Below are 20,986 nucleotides of genomic sequence, written 5' to 3' on the forward strand. Positions count from 1 at the left end.
TGTACAAATAGTGTTTATACACTACACGAGATTGTATGTACAAATTTTCACGCTGTACAAATTAGATAATTTAATTAACTAACGCTCGTGTTCACATTATAACTGGTATTGTTTTCGTTTGCGTCAAATAAATCACTCGAGTCAGCGCAGTGCATGCGAAACGTTTATTTCAACAGGAAACAAATGTCATTAATAATTGCATTTCAGTGCTTCATAGGAGTTTTGTTTCTAGTAATTTTTTCTGATGTTTGAAATGAAATTTCCAATTTATCAAACAATATTGAATTTCCGGGATTATGGTTCGGGGAGCAAATACGCAAAAAAATTTATGTGAATAGCTGTGTGCATATTCCATTACCGGAAAATGTAGGTTCTGGGAAATTTTCGTTTAATATGACATAACTATCAATTGTTACCATGTAAATTTAATTTGAAACGTTGTAACTAAAGTTGAAAAATAGTATTATTTTTTACTTTGAAATTGATATAAATCAAGCTGAAATTTGTTTGGAAGTATAAAGAGCAAACGAGACAGCAGGAAACGCAGTGATTGATTGCACAATTAATCAATGGCGAATGATTAAATGAAATGCTTTGCAAGATGTAATGATGCTATGTTCGTTTGTTGTTTTGTGGGTTGAAATAATGTATTCACATGCACGCCGACACACAAACACACACACACGCATACATTCTCGCGGTCACTCAAATACTCTGTACAGTGTTGAACAAACAGGAACAAAAACGGTGCCGGAATAGCTAGGTAGATTTACTACGTTAGCCGAAATTCCTTCCACCGAATACTGTGATGATAGAAGAGCAAAATGGTCGACAGTACGAACGCGACCAAGCTCGGGCCGGACAGGATGGTGGAGATGCCGTGATGCATAGCCGCGGGGTGTTCTCCTGGAACGAAGGGGAACGAGAGGAATTTTTTCACTAGCAGAGCGGTAAGTCGCAGTGTTGAGTGCGATTTGACACGCCGGTTTTTGGAGGTGTGAAAGGAAAATGCCGCGCAAAGGCAACCATCGCGGGATAACACTTACCGTTCAGTATGTGCACCCGCACGGAGGCCGGATTAGCGTTCGAGGGCTCGCAGGTATACAGGCCGGAGTCGCTCGCGATGGCCTTCTGCACCAGCAGTCGGCTCGTTGTCAGGATGCCCTTCTCGGTGACGAGCGAAATGCCTCCCCTGGGCGAGTCGAAATTAATGTCCTGCGAATGGGAAACGTCGTCCGAATCGGGAAGTTTCGACAAACGGTTAGCGGATGAATGAAAAGTCGCCCGAGAGCGAACGGCTCCCAGGCTACCCCCTCGAGGGAGAGGACCACTAACGAGACAGCGCGCGTACTTACATCGCGATTGTGCTTCCAAACGACGGCCGGTGGCGGTTCGGGAGCGTACTTCACGATGCAGGTGAGATTTATCGTCGAGCCTTTATTGATAAATAAATCAGGTCCTCCGTTAATCTCTGTCACTGGTTCTTGAAGGAAGAAGTGTTTGGCAGCAGTGGCACAGTGGACACAGCGGTTGGTTGAGGTGTTCCAGGGTCAATTGATGGAACGTTTGCGCAGAAGTTTGTGGGCCGATTTGACGAACACACAATCGGTCCCAATCAAGCAAACGACGTCCAAATTGACAGATTGAACCGGGGCATCGGATTGTACGGTGGCGGAAAGAGTGAATGAAAAAGTAAGGAAGTTTATTAAATATACATTTAGCAATGGCACGGTGTACAAAAAAAAAGCGAGAAGGGCTCAGGGAAGAAGAAAAATCCGGCGAAATGACTTGCCATTCCGCTCTAGGCAACCTTCCTGCTTTTTCCCCAACAAACAAAAAGGCACTCAACGATGAAGGAAAATTAGGGGCCGCGGACTCGTCGTAAAAGTATCATAAACGTAACGCCGTTAAAATGGTGCCTTCGTGACATCAAGACTTCCTGGGCGGTGGTTGATGAAGGCAGGCAATTTGTGACATGTTTTTCGCACTTTGTTAAACAATGTGCCCGAGGAAGGGCGGGACGGCCCCGTACAAACGTGGCGCAAATTATTAGGGAAATGAACAATCAATTTTGGTATGCGGCAATGGGCGATAGCGTGTGTGTATGTGTGGGCAACAAGTAGGTCGAGTGATGTGAGTGATTAAAATTAATGTTGCGTATGTATGGATGGCAATGTCAACACTGATGGAGGTGCCCAGTACTTCACTCGAACGCGGGTATCGAAGTATGTCGTGAAAATATCGTGTCTTTAAAAGTGTTTTTTTCTTACTGAGAGACAACTTTAACGCAGTAGTCACTTGCAAGTGGTTTATAGGAAATCGTAACCATCGTCCGATTGTTGCCCTGCTACTAAGTAGTATCGGGAAATAACACTGGCAAAAAGGGTCGGCATGAACATAATGGTGTACATAAATCGAAAATAATAAAATCTAGCATTGGTACCATTATTGGGTGCATATTTATGTGCTTGTCACACTCGTTACTTGCTTGTCAATGGCATAATTTTCGCTGAGGGAACATAGGTTTTTTCCCTTTCTATCCACTGCACGGTTGTGCGAATGCTTGGTCGTTTGGGTACTGTGGATCTTGAACGAGAAGTGAATGAGTGAGTGAACAGTTGAAGTTTATTTCTTCTCGTCCCTATTGGGTCACAAATCGTGAATCGTGTGGTTAAGGAATCTATAAAAGCAACAGTACACCCCAACTGCCAGGGCAGGAGACTTTTACGGTACGGTGCGGAAAGGAATGGGGATTTTCCAGGAAGACGTGAGAAAGCACCCCGATGGCGACCAGATCGTATGGTTGTAGTTGTACGGTGGTGCGTCCGACGGTTTCGGAGCGGTGGAACGCCACGCGGTGGAGGTTTATAAAAATACACTCAATCCCCGTGGGCTCGAATACGAGAACTGTCAGCTGCTCATAATATTGTACATGTTCTACATATTTCATAACATCCGGAAGCCGTATGTTTTCTACGAGCGTTTCTGCCTGGGCCGCACCCGCAGTTCCGCAATGCGATGGTTCCGGTTCCGGTGTACTGATTTGTCGACGGTGTGCTCGGGTATGCGATGCTCCTGCCGTTGGAACGGGCAGAGCCGCCTGCACGTGGCAAATCTTTCGTAGCCAAACCGGCAATTGGGAATTGTGCCGAAGTGTGCTGTTGTGCTCTCGACGCACGTCGGGGGTGTTGGTGGGAAGCATATTAGAAGGAATGCTTTTAATGTTGCTCTTGCCATTTGGCGGTTTCGAGCAGTAGACGAGCATGGAAAACACATTCTGACCTCCTCGGGCCCCGATACACATGTTTCGGAACACATATCAGAAAAAGCCCGGTAGACGCACCGTCTGCTAGGGGTTGTATTTCTTTATTTGTATATCAAACGTAGCTCAAACCAGCCGTTGCAATAGGAATTCGTTTTGGCTGCGATCATCACTCGCATGCGGGGCAAAGATAGCAAAAGGCATCGAAGGGCCTTATGCTTGAAATTAGCCTAGCGGAACGAGCGCAAAACTGAAATTAAGTTACCCAAAAAACAGCATATTAAAGCGATCAATGTCGGGCTTGCATCTTGGCAACGGATTCATGCTGGGGGAGTTATTGTATTGGGTTTTTTTTTCATTTATTCGGTCCACATCGGTGGAGCAAAAGGCAAACGAGCGGTAAGCGTGAAATGTCAAAAAATGAAACACCGTTCGCTGGCCGGGGCGACCATCCCGCGCAAAATGCTGCAAAACAATGTTGGAAGTCGAAAAAGTTTTGCCATGCTGTTTTCCTGTATTGCAATTTTCCGCGCCAAACGGCGCCTTCGGAATGATAGTAGTTTTGCTCTTGCATTTTGCTGATGCAGCATCGTTCGGTGGGGGGAGACTCGAAGACCGGAAATCGGCGAAAGGCATTGCGGCAAGCATCGAAAAACCAGTGCTAAAAGCTCTTTCGCCGTAGGCAAGCGAGCAACGTGTCCGGTGCAGTGGCACAGTTGCTCTTTGGCAGGCAAGTCGAGCCGGAGAAAAAGGCGAGTAATTGGAAATAGTTTGAGTGGGTGCGAGACGTGGCCGAGTGGGATCTGCGAGGGCAGATCGAGGAGCTGTGGGAACGATTTTCAAGGTGTTACGTAATACTCACCCACTATCGTGAGATACACGAAGTGTCCTATAGGTGGCGTGGTCGATATTTGACACTCGTAAATGCCAGAATCCTTGCGCTGGGCGTACCGAATCCGGAGGGTCCACTCTTCCGTGTGTGGCGAATGCATGGCCTCGAACCGTTGATCGGAGGTGTAGGTATAGCGACCGACAGTGAGCAGGTGAATGTCTCGATGCCGGACCCAGGAAACCTGCCAAGTGCGAGAAGAAAAACGGAGATGGAGTTGAGGCCACGGATCGAAAACGAAATCACAAACGATACGCTACTCGACATCGGCACCGAACCCGGTGCTACCGAATGTTTGGCTTTTGGTGGGGAGGAAAGTTCTAGCTGAAAAGCTAAGACAAGAACGGGCACTTGTTTTCGCTTGGGGGGTTTTGCAGTGACGACTGCATAGCTTTTTCCGAATGTCGAGAGGGCTTTGAACGGACGGACGGACCGGGTACGGAATAAAATCGATTTGAGCTGTCGATGTTCATATCCACACCGAGTATATTCTTGCGAAATCGAGCGTTGGAAGGAATTTTGAAGCTGCATATGAATGGCGTAGAAGTTGCGCTGATTGTCTGAACTCCGGGTTAGTGCAGTCAGCTGCGGGAATTTTTAAAGTGCGTGAACGATCCTGCTGGAGCAGGGCAGATATTTTGCAAACATGATTAGAGAGAAAAAAGGAGCTGTAGGAAATGGTGTAACTTTAACGAAGGCTTTCGCTGAATGTTTGCAACCATTTATGGAAGAAACCAAAAAATCCGGGGTGCGGTTCGTTAGAAAGTGGCTCCAATTATTAAAATGAAATTAATTACGTGTCTGGTTCGCAGAGTGCCGCTTACAACAGGGCTAATATTATGAAAGAACCAGCACCCATAAAGCGAGGTTCAGGTAAGCGAACAAATCAAGTACGTTATCCTTTTTTCTCGCTCGGTACAAAACAAAGCTTGCGGCGGTACCATTGTGAGCGGGTGCCCAACCGGCCCAGTGGCTGGAGTGGTAGAACCATACGCAACCACGGAAGCGAAAACATCGACATTTCTCATCCGCCATTCAGCAAACCATGGCTACCGTGGTCTTTTGAAAGCTTCAACACCACAATCATCTGGCGACGGTAGACACGGTGGATGAGTCTTTAAGAGGCAAAACAAATATGAGTTCGCGGAACCCACCCAAGGACCCAGGCGAATGCTATTCAGAAATCTCGACAACATATCGTTATTACCCGTGCCCGGCCTGTTTTGTTGTTGTTGCTGCTTTGATGGTGGCTCACGAGGCCAATTCTCGCACTGCAGGAGTACTGCAGGAGCGCGCCGGCCGTGTTATTTTTTCTCATTACGTGTGTTAGACGATGAATTACGGCAAAGTGAACTGGTTGGTGTTGGTGTGAGTGGGCGAGCGTGTGATTGGCAAAGCGTCGCTCGTATGTTGACGCGGTGAGCGCGTACATTCACTCATAAAAGCCCGGCACAAAGTCTTATTACAATAATAATAATAATAACAGTAATGGCGGTGATGATAATAAGTGGGTAATTTTTGTTCTCTCGACGTCTGCACTTGAATCTTGCGGGAGTCAGGCTCCTGTCGAGGTCAGAAGTTATCGTGAGCTGTTGTGACTAGGTGTTAGATTCGCGCTGGCATAGAACTGCTCCCCTGTAGGAACTCGTTAGAAAAGCTGTACCGTTGTCCTGACTGTTGAATTTACATGATGCTTCTACACGCGTGTTGGCGCTGGTGATAAAAATAAAATGGAGGCTGCATCGTTGTTTCATGCCCGGCATGGAAAATATAAATTTGTAACCGAGTGAAGCGTTCTGTGCCTTGGCAACGCGGGGGAATGAATTGATATTGCAACAGCGAATGAAGTCCTTTCTAGGTGGCATGAAGTTTTTTTCAGCTAAAACCACCATTGTTAAGCAGTATTTGCACCGAAAGGCAGCTTCCTAAGCTTGGCAAACATTTACGCTGCCCATTAGTTTTGCTTGGAAAGTGTCCGTTTTCAATTATTTCACCGACAAGCGTCAGACGGCTCGCTATAGTACGAGCTAGAACATCTGTAGGCAGGAGTAGGCAGAGATGCATAACAAAGTCCTACAAATCTTGCGACTGTTACTCACTGATGTACACGTACGATGACGATGATCCATCTCGGTGCGTTTGGCTTGTGTAGTTGCTATCCGGTTGTTTGTATATGATCCGTTGTTGTTGTGAAGGGTTAGACAAAAAATAAGCTCTCTTTGTCGCAGGAGGAAAAAAATACACACACACCCAAACCTGTTTCCGGTGAGCCCCGGGACAGAGCCTCGCTCGGCATTAACCCATTAGGTGAGATTTAAGCAGATTCCACTGAATAGAAACGGAGATGACGATAATTATCATCCGACCTAATCCTGCTTCAAATTCCAAACGAAACTCTTGCCCTCTTGAAATGAAGGCAATGGCAGAAAAAAAAGAATCGGCAAAAAGTCCTTGTCAATGCTGAAAGAAGCACAGCCAGAGATTAAACAATCTCTCCGTACGAGCCGCGAGAGTTCACTGTTCGCAAAAGGACTCATCATTGAGGATGTTTTGGGTGGATCGTTCAAGTGAGATTACGATTAGCACCGTAATCCCGGACATTGACGGAATGGTACGATCCGGCGCTAATTAGCTTGGACGGTCAAAATGCTTACGGTGCTTGGTGGACTCTTGTTTGTTTTTTGCCCTGCAAAATTTCTCCCAAAACCGGCCTAGTCCGACTAAAATGGGGGCTTTGGAGCGTTCGGTTCGCTTGGTAGCGCTGATAGACGAAAATTACAAGTTGCTAGCAAAAATAGGAAAATATGATTTAATGAAGAATTCAGCAGCTTACCGTTCGATTGCCGAGGTTTTTCACCTTGCAGTTTAGCAGTACCGTCTTGCCGACCAATCCGGTGATGTTGGTTGGAACGGAGGTATCAAAATAAGGCCCAGTTCCTGGCGTTGGCCACTCCTGGAGGAATTCTGTGCGAAATTTTCTCGATCCACCGGCGAGTTCAGCTGTGCGGGAGAGAAATAGAGAGAAAGCACGGGGGAAGAATCCCGTTGGCGTTAGTTATTACGTTAGCAAAGTCAAGTAAGTGTAGGTGTGTTTTAAGCTATTCCGTAAAACTTCGATAGCTCGAGAAGTTGAGCACTAAAAGCTGGAAGTGGGCGGTTTTTTTTTGTAGTCTGTAATGTGCATCTCGAGTAAAAGAACACTTCTAACAAATTGAAACATTAAACTTTGTTGCTGAATATTTCGCTGAGCTTCCACCTTCCACTACCTCAGTCAGTCAGTCAGTGATTGCTTGGAATTGGAGCCCAAGGATGCCTGGCACGCTCGTGTCATATATGAGCTTACGTCGATAATTCTACAAGAAGTGGAATTTAAATATTAACAAGTACTGTCCCGCTTCGGCGCTCGGATCAGGATGTTACACAAAAAACGCTTGGGCTAATGTGAGAGTTTGTTACTCATCCTGGGAAGGCAGTCTTTAAGCACAAACGTATGAGTTTACCTTTCCGCTGTGTTGTTGAGCCGCGAACAAATGAAATGACAGGCGTGCGACGGGGATTATTCTACCGTTGTCTGATGGCGCAGAAATTTGACTTTAAAATGTTAAGAGGACATGATAGGCAGGTCGAGAGCGAGTAGCTCCGGAATGTTGGAGTCGTGTTTAAATTCACTGTACGCAATGAGTATTTTGCGTGGCAAATACAAAGCGCAGTGGAATTGTGAGCCTGTTAAGCGAGTCTTTATGGCAAAAGTTGAGGAAATGGAATGAGGCAAGAATTGGAAAACTTGGTATAAGGTGAAAAATGGAAGCGTGTCCTTAATTTGTGGTAAATAGAGCGATGGAAAATGCTGCTCATTGCTCGATACATTAGCAAAAAGGAGCAAATTGTTAAGCACTTCAGATATCCTGGAGGTGATCCAACTGATTATGGCGGGGGGAAAACGAATGAGTGAATAGAAATAGAAGTGTACACCTGAAAGGATATCGTTACGGTTGGCTGAGAATGGGACAGCGCGCTTCGTTAAGAGATTTTTTATACTACAGTTGCAAAAATCTGTTTGCTGAATGAAGAGATTATTGTACGTTGAGCTACGGCTGTGTTACACCAGTTCGCGTCCCAGCGCATCATGCGTTGTCAAGGGTGTGAAGGGTTTGATGTTACCGGGATTCCAGAGTGACAGCACAATCCAATCCTCCTCGGGCATCCTTTTTGTGAAGCGAAGTGCACCCAAAGGTAACCGTAAAAACAAAGGTTTCATGTTGCGCAGACAGCTGTTGGGTGAGACAGAATGAGAAATGTCCCCCGGGGAGTTGTCACGGGTGGCTGAACCCCCGCTCCCGCTCCCTATCCACCCCTTCCCTTGCTGCACGCGATAACACGGAAGCCGGACGCGAAATGAAGCCCTTTTTTCGAGTGTGTATGCATGACCATGTCAACGGAATGATTGATCTGATTTGGCTTTCAATTACCGTGCAACGTGATTTCTTTCAGGGGTCTCTCTAGTGTGGTAGCTTTTGTTGTTGTTATTATGTTCCCCACTCTCTCTACTGACCTCATCTGCGACCGGGGTCGATGTATCACAAAGTTCTTTTTTTTCACCGCGTTCGCGTTTGCCTCGGCGAACGATGGAAGCAGGGAAACTGGGAATAATGGTTAAACGAATATGTTTGTTATAATTATCGCAAACAGCGAAGCGAAGGCGCTCAAAAGGCATCCATCATGCACGATACATAATGCCATTCATCCATTGCACGCCTGTTAGGCTTTTACAGGATTTGAGGGCATGTTTTTGTAACGCGGTACTCTTTCGCCAGAGTCACCAGATTAACATTAAATGAATGAACCGGTGCTACCAGTTGGGGACCGATCGTGCACTCGATGAGATTAAAACCCAGATAAAGTTTGCTAAAGGGATGGAAGCAATGGTGCATTAATGGTGGACACGTAACACGAGAGAGCACTCGCCAGGGAAGAGCCAGGTAATGTAAATGGCGCACGGCGAGGTTCGGTAATTGGAAAATCTTTCATTCCTGCAGTTGGATCGGAATTTGACTTTCACCGAAAGTCCAGGCTGAATGCTGGATTCCAGCATCAGTATTTGTTTGATTGTTTTATTTTAATCTCCATGGGTTTGGAATGGAACCTCTCCGGTGCTTTGGCGCTGTTGTGCATTTTAATCGTGTTGGCAGTAGTTTGCTTTACTATTGATGAAGCACAGCACATACGAACTTGTGTCCACTTTTTAATCAGCCTGAGTGTGTATCGATGTGCAAATAATGTAGATACCTGCAATCCTTTCAATTACTTTAAGTAGGTCACATAGGAGGACTTTCCCCCTATGCAGCCTACGCAGGCGAGTAAACTCTGTAATGAACCAATCTGATTTTGATTTTCTTTTGCCAGAATGAAAGCGGAAACGTGAGTTGCGAAACTTAAAGTTAGTGTATGTTTGAGCGGGTACGATTGGTCACACATGTTTGCCGCTTGTGTTTGTGTTCACGTTCAATGCTAACGAGGGCTTGCACACGCTCTCGTATGCATTAAATAATAAGCGATTGGCGCTGGCTGTTGTGGGCCTCTTGTTTGTATCGGCGCTTTTTGCATTAATCAGCTAGCGAAACGAAACAAAGAGGATAATGTGTTATTTACATAAATTCGATTTAATCTGGCCGGTATGAAATCCGTTAGCTTTCCAGCACACAATAGGTGTGCCGTGCTGGTAGCAATAATAAGGTATAATGGAGAGTGGTGTGAATTTGGCAACACCAGGGCAGTGTTAAATTGATAATTTATCTGCTGATTGTTCCAATCCCCAGGTTTCCAATAGGTATAAATATTTGTTCCGATTGGAAAGGTTGTTAGTGCTTGTGTGAAAAGTCATTGATCACTTGATCATCCTTTTAAAGTGATGGGAAGTGTAATGTTTAAGTAACACTCTTTAAAAGCATAATTGTAAAGTGTATACCATTTCCATTCCTTTCAACAATGAATGAAAACCAGCCACATATGCAATCAGGAAGAGGAAAAGCTCAAGATTCAGTTGATACAAAACGAAAGTTGGATTGTGCCATTGACGGTAATCGTATTCGAAGGGAAAATGCTGGCGAGTTCTTCATTTCCTATGCGATGCTATAATTCCATTCATTTCCTATGCCATCAGTAGCGAAGCCATTCTTGCCGTTAAAATTGAAAGCCGACATGGTTGCAGCCGACATAAAAATTGGTTATAAAATTGAAACGGAAATAAGCTACATTGTTGTACTTCCTGTTGCAGCAGTGATGCGGGTTTGAGAGCTACCCAAACGTGTTGGGGATACAAGTAGATGAACGGCTGATGTACGGGTGGGGGAAAAGGGTGAATACAAAAGCTTAAGCAAATAGTAGACTTAAACCAACCTTGATTGTTGTTTTTCACGATGGGAAGAATGATGAAAAATAGGAAGAGAGTCCAACACTTAATACGCGCCTTGCAAGTTTCCCTCACTCTGTGGCGATTTTTTACAATTCAAATAATTTCCATAAAAGCAAAAATTGTCCACCAAGATGAATCGTGCATGGACAGCCAGTCCTGGGCTTTTTTTTTTGGAAGTGGTCCAACGGTTAATGAAAATGTACGTCCAAAGGAAAATGGAACGAACATGGTTGCTGAAGCTGCTGTTAAGCATAAAACATTTGGGATAGGCAATCGATCAATTTCAGCTGTTGATGGATGACTTCCATTGGCTTTGGCTTTGTGTTGTGATTAATATGTATGCACTTAGCTTTTATCCATGGGAGCACTTTCTTTGAAAAGGATAAGGTTGAGGTTGAATGGGGAAGGGGTTTGGCACTCGGAAAGCAATTAATGTCAGTCGGACAGAATAATTATGAGCCAAACAGAGCGTCCGGATGTAACGCTTCCGGGCCAATTTCCGAAGTGACATCCCTAGCAGCCATTGCTGACTATTACTACTTAGCTGGGTTGGGTACCTCTTTTCGGGAATCCATAATGGAAGTCGTTTCATTGGAAAGATCTTCGGAAATTCGGGTTTCGAATCGTTTCATGTGTGCAAAACTCATGCTTTGATCATACAGAGTGTCAGATGCACGGATCTGAAGAAAGATCCCCAAGTTGAGCTCTAATTAGATGTTCGTTAGGCTGATTACAGTAAAGGACCTTTATGCTAGCAAGGATTTGATAGTAAAAATTCCACGAAACGAACATTGGCTACAATTCTGTACGAAGCTATCAATAAATGTTTGCCTGAAGAAGCAAACATTAATGATGTGAGAGAGGATCGTGGACTTTGGAGGTATGTTTCCCGAAGCAAACGTCTGAAGCAAATGCCTCAGGATGGGATTGTTGTAAATATCATTTTAATGGCTGTTGGAGGATTCCAATGATAAAGTTTTTTCTATAAAAAAGGAAATAGGAAGATATTCCTTTACCAAGACTTTCGTTCTTGGAAAGACGAAACAAATCTCAAGGAATTTAATCTTTAACTTTCAACCTATTATTGCTGGCATTGGATGGAAATGTTTCATCCGGAATCATTCGCCTGGAATGTCTATTCCACACACGCAACAATAACAAACGATACTGAGAGAGTGAGACATAGAGAGAGAGACAGATGGGCACAGTTTAGCACATGGCATGAGTTACATGAAGGTGGATTTACCGTTAAGCACACAATCCTCACAGTCCATATCAGCGGGTTTAAGCAGATACTAAAATATTTGTGATATAAATTCGTCTACATTTATTATTCAAAGTGCCTCATGACAACATGAGCAGGTGAATCAGTAAACTGTGCTACGAAAAAAAAAACCTGCACAGTATGGTTAGGGTTGAATATTTTAACATGGCACACCGGATTTCAGATATTTGTTTGGTGTGCAGAGTAACAACAAATCCAACCGGGTTTCCAGCCGGTGCAGCAAGACCCAAGAAATCCCACACTGGCTGGCCGCATTGTACACGATGGCAGCAGTCTTTTGTTGTGAAGGATCGCATCAAAAAACCGTCGTATCGTGTTTGCAGTTGTATGACTTTTTTGCACGACAATGCACGCCGTTGATGGTCCCCCTCCAGGAGTGGGGCTGGGCAGGGCTTTAGCTCTCATCTGGAATGGTTTTGACGAAAAAAGAGGGAGAAAGATTTACTGCTGAACACGATTATGACAACACGCCCAACGACAGGTTGAATGCAGTGTTCGCCTCAGTGTTCTTCGACTTCAAGGGTTGTAGCGAAGATGCATTTCTCATTTGATGTTATTTCGAAGAATCGTTAGCAGTGGAAGTCCTTCGACAGAGTGGAGAGTCTCGTTTATGGTCGAATGACTGCTCATGGCAGGGTTCCGTTGATAATTTGATGACAAAACCGTACTGCTCGCAAAAAGTGACAATAATTGATTTATACAACGTGCCGTATCGTTGTCGTGCATCAGATTGTGCAGTAACGCGACGTTGTACCGAGTAACCTGCATCTCGTTGGCCCCGAGAACGGTGGGAGAGCCTTGAATGGTATGCCATGTTTGAATGCACAATACTACCGGGAGCAGTCGCTTCGGTGGACTGTGCCTGCACACAGCCGCCAATGCTGTCTAGGACATTTATCAATTTCTTTCCGGAGTTTCCGGATCGGATTTGGCAGAGAGCATGTTTTGGAAGTCGTGCAGATTTGCTCTGATGCAGCGATGTCGATTTAAATTTATTACAGTTTGCTAATGGAAGCGCTGCAATCAAGTGAAACCCCTGGCGAGGCAATCCGAATGCGAAAAAAACATGGGACCAACATCTTACATACGATGTTTTCAGTTGAGAATCATGTCTCGGGTGGAATGGTTTGGCAGTGAAATTTAGTGAAGCATCCATTAAAACATCCTGCGGACCGTAAGACTACTCGACAACGGGTTCCGGTTTTTGGAAAAGGAGAAGCCAGTAGAGAGCCCTTTACAAAAGAAGGATCGTTTCCCTGCATTCGTTTTGGAGCACGCTCGTGAAAGCATATTTTTGTAAGGCGGAAAGGGAGTTGTCCGTAAGTTTTCGCCGAAGATTTCACACGATCCATTTAACTCGACATTCCAACTAGCTTTAATGGATATAGCGTGCGCATTACCTCACCGACGGACCGATTCCCCAAACTATTTGCAGCCACTATCGACTGTAAAACGATGATGATGGTAAGCTGTATTGGTGACGAGCAGCACATGTTTATTGAAGGTTGAAGTATTTTGAAATACATTATCGTACTCGCGTGCACAGAAGTCTTGCTTTTCGCCCGGTGTGACTTTTTTGCGCAATGCTTTTTCCCCCCTAGAAGATAAATGATGAAAGGGATCGAACAAAATAAATGAAACCACTTAAATAAAGCGGCAAACTTTTTGCCCCGCTTGTGGAGCTACAAAATTGCTTCTAATTTTCCGTGTGCAGCTTTGGTGGAATGTCTCAAAATAAAATGCTCTAATGGTCTAAGCCATTTAGTGGAAAAAAGGGTTTTTCTGTACTCGGTAATCTGTTTTCGGTTCATTGGCCGTTTGAAGCAAAGGGGGCCCCAGATTAGTACATAAAGGGAGCGTCCTTGATGATCGTTTGCCGATTGGTCGTTGTGTGCGTATGTACATTGGAGAAATGTTATTTCGTGTTTGGTGAATTGAAAAGGGATTGCGAATGGAAACAACAAGAACGGGCAACCGAAACAGACAATCAAATTATGCCGTGAGGTCGGCAGACGATCCCCGCTTAACCTCTGCGCTTATAGTACCGCATCGAGTTGTGTTTTGCAAGTGCGTGAGAGCCAACGAGCGAGTTTGGGTTGAGAACATTTTTAATAGCGATTGGCACGACACGCACTCAAAATAAACGATACGGCAATAATCATAATCATATACAAATTCACCCCGATCCCCTAAAGTGGATGTTAGCAGGGATGTTGTGGTGGTGGTGGTGGTGGTGGTGATGGTAGTACGGTCTTTCTTTGAACTCAGTTTTCATTCTATAGAGGGCCGTTGCTCATAGGGCGTAGGCCGAATTAACCCGATAGAAGGTCAGAGATAGATTCGGGTGGGAAAGAGAAGCTAGGTAGGCAGATATTGCTAAGATAGCAGCAGAGATTATTTGTCTCTTTTTCTTAATGAAACAAAACGGCACTGAGAGAAAGAGAGTGTGGGACACTCGGTGAAGATGGGAGAACAATTTGAGTACGGAAAGAAACGAGCAAATCCAAATGGAGACGCCTGGTGGTTTGTGAAAGGTAAGGACTATTGAAGAGGTTGTGAAAAAGCGAATGTTTTAAAGTTCTCGAGCTCGGAGTAAGCCATAAACAGTTGAATAAACGGAAGATGGTGGTTTTAAAATGCGTATAAACCTACTATGAAATTGTTTCACACTGTGCACGGCGCAAACCGCATTGCTGGATGTGGCAATATTACTCTTCCATTTGGTCTCTATAATTCGCGTATTTCACGATCTATTCCATGAAATAACGGAAAGGTTTGGACAGCTTAAGTTTATATGTACTTCGTTATGTGAATACAGGAAGCGAACACAATTACAAATTTATTTCATAAAACATAACAGATTGTGAGTTTGATTCTAAGCTGAGTGAACTTTGCTGTTGCAAGGCCAACGACTCGACTATAAAACTTTTTGGGAGAACCAAACAAGGCTGGCAAGGTTTTAAAGCAAAGTTGTTTAAAACATCATTAGTAACGAAATAAACATCAAACAGGAATGTGTAACATTGTGCAATGTAATGTTCCCGATCTCGAACAAGAACTATGCTTAAATATCTAATATGGACCGCCGAATATCGAGCGCCTTATGATAAAGTTTTGTAATTTAAAATTCGCTGCCAAAAATAGCTGTGCACCACCTCGCAGGGCACAAATAAAGTAGAAAAGTTAGGTCCTTGATGAGTTTTCCGAAATGGATAAGCAAGTTAGTATCGTGTCCATGAAATTGGAATGCACATGAATGTGAAATATGTTGTTTCGCTTCTACGATATCGTTCCATTTAATCGATTTATTTAAAAATAATTGTATCGGCCTGATTAGGGGGTACTATTTCATGTGTAGTAAAGTAACAAATAAAGAATGCTTTCAACTGCAAATGTATTAAGCAGGTGAATGAATGAACTCGAGCTTGTTTTAATAGAGTGCACGGGCACGAAAAGCATTTCAACTGCACTTCAATTTTACGAAAATTACAACAACTCTGCGCAATGGTGCACAGATGTGTACACCACGCAGTTTCTCGCAGTTTCTCACATAGCACACACCAGCGCAGTGTTTTGTAAAATAAGAGCTAACTGCTTCTATTAATGGGCCGCTTGGCGAGCTTTCGTGTGAAAGTTTGTCCTAATTGGCAATGGAAACGAAATGTTGCCAAAAGAAACGCTTCTGTCACTTGAACGCGCATTAATAGCTCGAGGTGCAATGCTATTGCTACATTTGCCCGAAAAAACCTCAGCCAGAGCAGCAAAAGTTGTGTGAAGTTTTATCAAGTTTTGCAGTGCTAGGGTCATTGGTTCAGTTGCATGGTGTGTTCCAAGAATGCGTAAGTTAAAGTTGATACTTTGAACTTGGAATCCATGAGTAAAATATTCTAAAGCAATGGTGACGATGAAATTCGAGATGGCCACACACAAACCTGATTCATTTACGGTACGGTTCAGTTGTGGTAGGGCAAAAAGAAGTTTTGTGTGAATTGGAACAACTACGCTTGAAAGACTGTGTTAATGATGCCATGTTTTGTAACCGATATGCACTTTGTTGACATTCAAACTAGAAAATGTGGAGATGTGCCGATATAAATGAAAAACATAATCTGAAATCCCCCCAGCATGATGCTCTCGTCGTCGTGCTTCAAATTTTGATAACAATTTACTACCGCTGTGTGAGGTTTTCGTTTGCTGAATGTGTGTGGGATCACTGATGTGGTGCTCACGTGTAGAATGAAGAAAGGATAACCATATCGCAGGGCATCGACGGGTTTTATGATATAAACCCTGTCCTAAAATTTATGTAGCATACAATTTCAAATTGAGCTACGGTGTCGGTGTCGGTTTAGTGAGTAAGCAAAGCATCGGGGGTACTGGTCAAATGACGTTGTGAGTGGAATTATAAAAAAGGGGCTCAAAAATGATCAAGTTCTTTTCGGGGGCACCGTAGAGATAGCACGTGTCCGTGCGTGCATGCGTGCGATGCTACGAACCATACGCTGCTACTGTTCTCATGCCGAAAGACAAACATGTGTACTTCTTCGTCAGCGTCCGCCGTGACTCCGTACGGACACGTTGGGTTGTGTCGAAATATATGTTCGGGGTAATGCTAGGGCGTAGAGATGAATTTATTTTTCTTCCCTCACTTTGCGCCGAGGTATCCATCAAAGCCATTTACCCCGTTGCTCATACGGAGTAGCAGGTTAGCTGGGTCACCTTTCAGAACATGTGCTGTCAATAGGAGCTGTTTGATAAATTGTGTAATTTCAGGAGCGAGTCAAGTTTATTACGTTTATGTCTGAGACATTTTCATTTCATCCAGCTAAAGAAACAGAGAGCTGGTGGTTTCTGTTCATAGCAGGGGTAGTGAGTGGGGGGAGGGGGGAGAGGGAGGGGGAGGTGGGTGAGTGGGGGTCGTCCTTGGAAGGAATAAAAGAAAAAAAAGAAACACCATAACAATCCCGACAGTTGTGCTCATGGAACCAACCCCACTCTGTCCCTCGTTTTCCGTCGTGGCAATGACGATGCACGATCCGGCCGGTGGTACGCACAAGTGTTATGTGATAGGCGAATGGACTCGTAACTCTGGGGTTGAGAAATGTCGGAAAGATGTTTTATCTCTATCAATTTTGTTTGCCTTTGCCTGGGTGCTGTTTGTACGGGAGTAACGTCTCCGCTTTCGTAAGCTTTCCCACAATTCGGTTATGTTTCTGTTACGAGAGATGTGTTTGTGTACGGGAGTTGCAAGAAGTTCGTCTAAAAGAAGTAAACAGTGTGGGAAAACAAGAAGCGATAGTCAATCCGGAAGAGGATTCGATATTGCAGGCATTTTCGGGGATGGTTACCAGACGGCAGAGATAACATAGTTCCGATGGCTTTTACTTCCGAAACTGGAATGGCTTCGGTTTCGGTTTCGGAGACTCAGTCACCCAGAAAGAGCCCACTCGATACAGGTGTTGGGAACACGGATGGCTGGTATGAAGATGTCTTTATTTTTTGCCATTCCTTCCGATGAAACGTGATTCATTTCGAGCAAAGCGGCGAGATGTTTTTGGCAGATAAGTAACTTATTTGGTAGGATTGATTGAATTTTTTAGTAAATATCTTTCCCAAAGATCATCTTGGAAGCTGGGGGGGGGGATGATCAGTTTGTTTGATCCAACTGAAAAAAGCGAAGAAATCGAAAGCAATAGTTCAATAGGCTGTTCAATTCTTTATAATAGAATGCAAGTGATAGGTCTTCTTAGAAGTTATCATACTGCAACTGTATAAGAATGATTGTTCTAACATAATGGGCTACTACTCTAGTCGCTCTGTACCCGGTCCAACGAAAGATAGTCACAGGAAAAAAGAACATACCCAGATTGAAGTTGGTGCTTGAGGGTTAGAAACAGTGGACAGAATTTTGTCCAATATCTTACCCACGTGATATGTCGCAATGTTATCTGAGTCCGACCGCAAAACTCAACGTTTGAAAGGTGATTGAGCAGATAGGCAAATCATGGTCAGCATGTGAGAAGATTGTGCATAGCAAGCAAGCACGAATCGGACGGTCGTTCAAGGTGGGCGACCGAGAATCCGAAAAGGGCCAACCATACTTTGCAAGATAAGTAGTGCCGCAGAGACATCGTTCAAAACGTTTCGAGATGGAAAAAAGGGATTTCTTCTGCTGTGGCCGGTGTTTCTATGACACTTGGAAGGAATTGGAATAGCTTACAGGGAAATGAGCAAAATGCAGTAGCAAGGGTTCTCGTTAGTCGAGTGTCGAGGGCTGGGATATGATACAGAGTTGTATCGTACGTGAAGACGTCTTGTGGAAGGACTGTCTTATGATTGTAGCCATTTCTTCTGAGAAGGTTTTTGCTCAAAATGCGACGATATGTTGATTTGAAGACGTTATCGTCTTGGGTTCATCTTTTCGGATTTGTCCATTTGGAAAGAAAAACCGATTAAGGGTGTGTAAGGTAAGCATCGACGAATGGCAATCTACTGTTTAAATCAAAAAGCAATTAAGGCATTCCATGGTGAAGCGATGTGATTTCATATAACATCCTTCATGATCTTCATCAAATTGAATTGCATGATGAGATATGGCAGAAACCACAATAAATTCGGAAAATATCCAAACAAAGTTAAAGTGCATTAACCGAAGTGCATGGTGAGGTCACATAACGTAATGAATCTAATCCAATCGATGCGTTGCATTCATTTTTGATTGCAGTGTGATTGTTTTTTTCCCCCTCGCATAAATACAACCACATCTATAGGACAAGGAATTTCATCAAACCGAAGCCTACAATAAAAAAGAGCGTTGCAGGTGTGAATGGAGCTTTTGCGAAAGCACAAAATTAAAAATGGGGTAAACAAATCGTTTTCATCATAATCATGTTTCGGACAATTTTGTGCTCCCTCTTCCCCCTGATATATTGTGAACAGTTTTTGTTTGTCTAGCGTTGTGCGCTGATCGGAATACAGTGTACATGTGACGCATCGTAGGTGGACACAACACCCGTTGTGTTTCGTTATCGAAACCACGTGTGAGCATGTAGAAAAAGGCTATCCCTGAGCATGGGCGCGCTTCCGTTTGGTGCTTTTTCCGCCGGGGGAATGAGTTTCACATATTTTTTTTTGGTTTGTTCTGACTGGTTTGCTATTTCTGCTTTGTTTGGATGCCGACTGTATGATGTGGTTTTTGCGGAGAACGGTTACCATTTCCGGTGAGGTTATTGTTCTAGGGCGCAGGTCCAGTGGAGAAATGCCCGTGTGGTTTTTGGTTTACGGTTGTGTAAATGTTGCTGCTGTGTTTGATTGGAGAAGGGGGAGGAAAACTTCATCAAACGGTTTTTATTTTTCCAGAGGACTATCGTGTCTTTATGTTTCATGACGGCCTTTTGCCCGTGGACGTCCTCCGCGGGTCGTTATTGTTTTGAAAAATTATTTATCATTATAGAGTGGTTTTATTGAAATTTGCATAACACGAAGCGGCAGTAAGGATCAGCAATATTGTCAAAAAAAAAAGAACGCCTGTAAGCCACCATAAATAATAATCACCGTTTCGTGCGTGAGCCGTTTGACTTGAAGCCAGTTAATATTTCGTGTTTGTTCTGCGTTGGTGGTCGGTGGTGGCAAATATCTCCTGATAGAGTATCGGAAGCAAAAGGGAAACTTTTTAATGGGATTCCATCGTTTAATATTTCTTAAACCCATTTTATGCTTCACACACCCCGTAGAGATGCTATGATTTCGCACCATATCTGACCATGTGTACTGGGGCCAGCGACTGTCGTCGGTAAATTTCACGGGGCATCCTACTGGGAGCAGAACGCAGCGCTTTGGGAAGTTAGTCGCTTGTCGTAAATTAGGGAAACGATAAAAAATCCCTGAATGCAAAAGGGAACTTTTTGAAATTCCGCTAGAAAATACAAGCTTCCTGCTTTTAACTTTCTTACGCGTTAATGTGAATAGGGAAGATATGGGGAAGTCGTCTAAAGGCGAACAATCACAACTCCTTTGCTGGTGGTTGTGTGAGATCGAACGGAACCTCCCCAGTGGATGGAAATTGCGTTTGGAAGTTCGTTCTGAATGTCTCGTTACCACCCGCTTCACGTCCATAAAACGGTCAGGGGGCCCAGTAGGTTTGGTGTCCACCACTGTGCAGGGATCTCGGTGCACCTTAGCCAGTAGTGGGGTGGTCAAGTGCCGGAAGATAGAAAAGAAAGGCAAAACTCTGTGTGTGCGTCGAAGGATAAAGCTTGATCGTTCCACTGGGAAGGGGGAAGTTGTGGGAGGAAAATGTTCTGCGACAAGCGACAATTGATCGTCCTGGGAGTTGGAAAGGTAGGTTGTGGGTAGCAAAATGTTTTTCAGGTTTCTTAGAAAGCAACACTGCTCCGCAAGCGAACAAATGGCTTCGGTGAATGGGCGAATGTTGCGAACAAACTGGCAAATTCCGGATCCAACATTGCCCCGTAGTAAAAAGGCAAAAGTTAATGAAACATAATGAAGTTAGTCCCTGGCATTAGGGGTTAACATTTTTCACAACCAAAGTGCTTAAGCTGTTGAACTTTCGGGACGGTACGGAAGCTTTCCCGTGACACGGGCCGGCGTAATATAGCAAAGGAGAAAAGTTAATTGTTCGCTTGTTGAGATATTTATGGAGAAAAGGAGAGTTGGTACACGTTTACATCGACCTAGAATTGTTTCATGTGTGAGTTATTATTGTGTGCGTAATCGGAATTTGATTGTGACAATGATTGCTATAAGATAAAAAACACATATGTATTATACTGACACCCACTTTTGGGGAAATGGAGTATTATGGGCGAAAACTTTTCACATAACAAAGTGTCGTTAAACAAAGGTAAAATGATCCGGCGATAATGTGTCCGTTTGTTTTTACGGAGCGGAAACGTGCGAATTGCTCCAAGTAGTACGATACATGTTTGACATATTATTTGCCTAATCCGTGTCAGAATCACGTATGCATACGTTCGATGCTCATAATTCGTTCGAAAGTACGCATAAAGATCGCTTCTGGCGTGAGTGCGCCTTAGCAAAAAGGGGTTTGGCGTTGCTGTAACGTTTATTGTAAATGAACTCAATAAAGATAAAAAGGATTTTCGTTTTCAATTCCTT

General features: G+C 44.0%; 1 protein-coding gene across 1 annotated transcript in view; it reads right to left on the bottom strand.

Annotated features, from left to right (window-relative positions):
* Nucleotides 1-772: 772 nt before the first annotated feature.
* LOC128307419 (zwei Ig domain protein zig-8-like) overlaps nucleotides 773-20,986 on the bottom strand; it is a 45,993-nt gene continuing 25,779 nt past the window's right edge. Inside the window, exons 3-7 of the mRNA XM_053045250.1 lie at nucleotides 6,985-7,151; nucleotides 4,125-4,335; nucleotides 1,356-1,483; nucleotides 1,047-1,215; nucleotides 773-906 (exon numbers count right to left, since the gene is read on the bottom strand). Of these exons, the coding sequence (XP_052901210.1) occupies nucleotides 773-906; nucleotides 1,047-1,215; nucleotides 1,356-1,483; nucleotides 4,125-4,335; nucleotides 6,985-7,151 (809 nt within the window). The remainder of the gene's footprint in view (nucleotides 907-1,046; nucleotides 1,216-1,355; nucleotides 1,484-4,124; nucleotides 4,336-6,984; nucleotides 7,152-20,986) is intronic.

This window comes from Anopheles moucheti, chromosome 2 (assembly GCF_943734755.1).
Source record: "Anopheles moucheti chromosome 2, idAnoMoucSN_F20_07, whole genome shotgun sequence".
Lineage (NCBI taxonomy): Eukaryota > Metazoa > Arthropoda > Insecta > Diptera > Culicidae > Anopheles > Anopheles moucheti.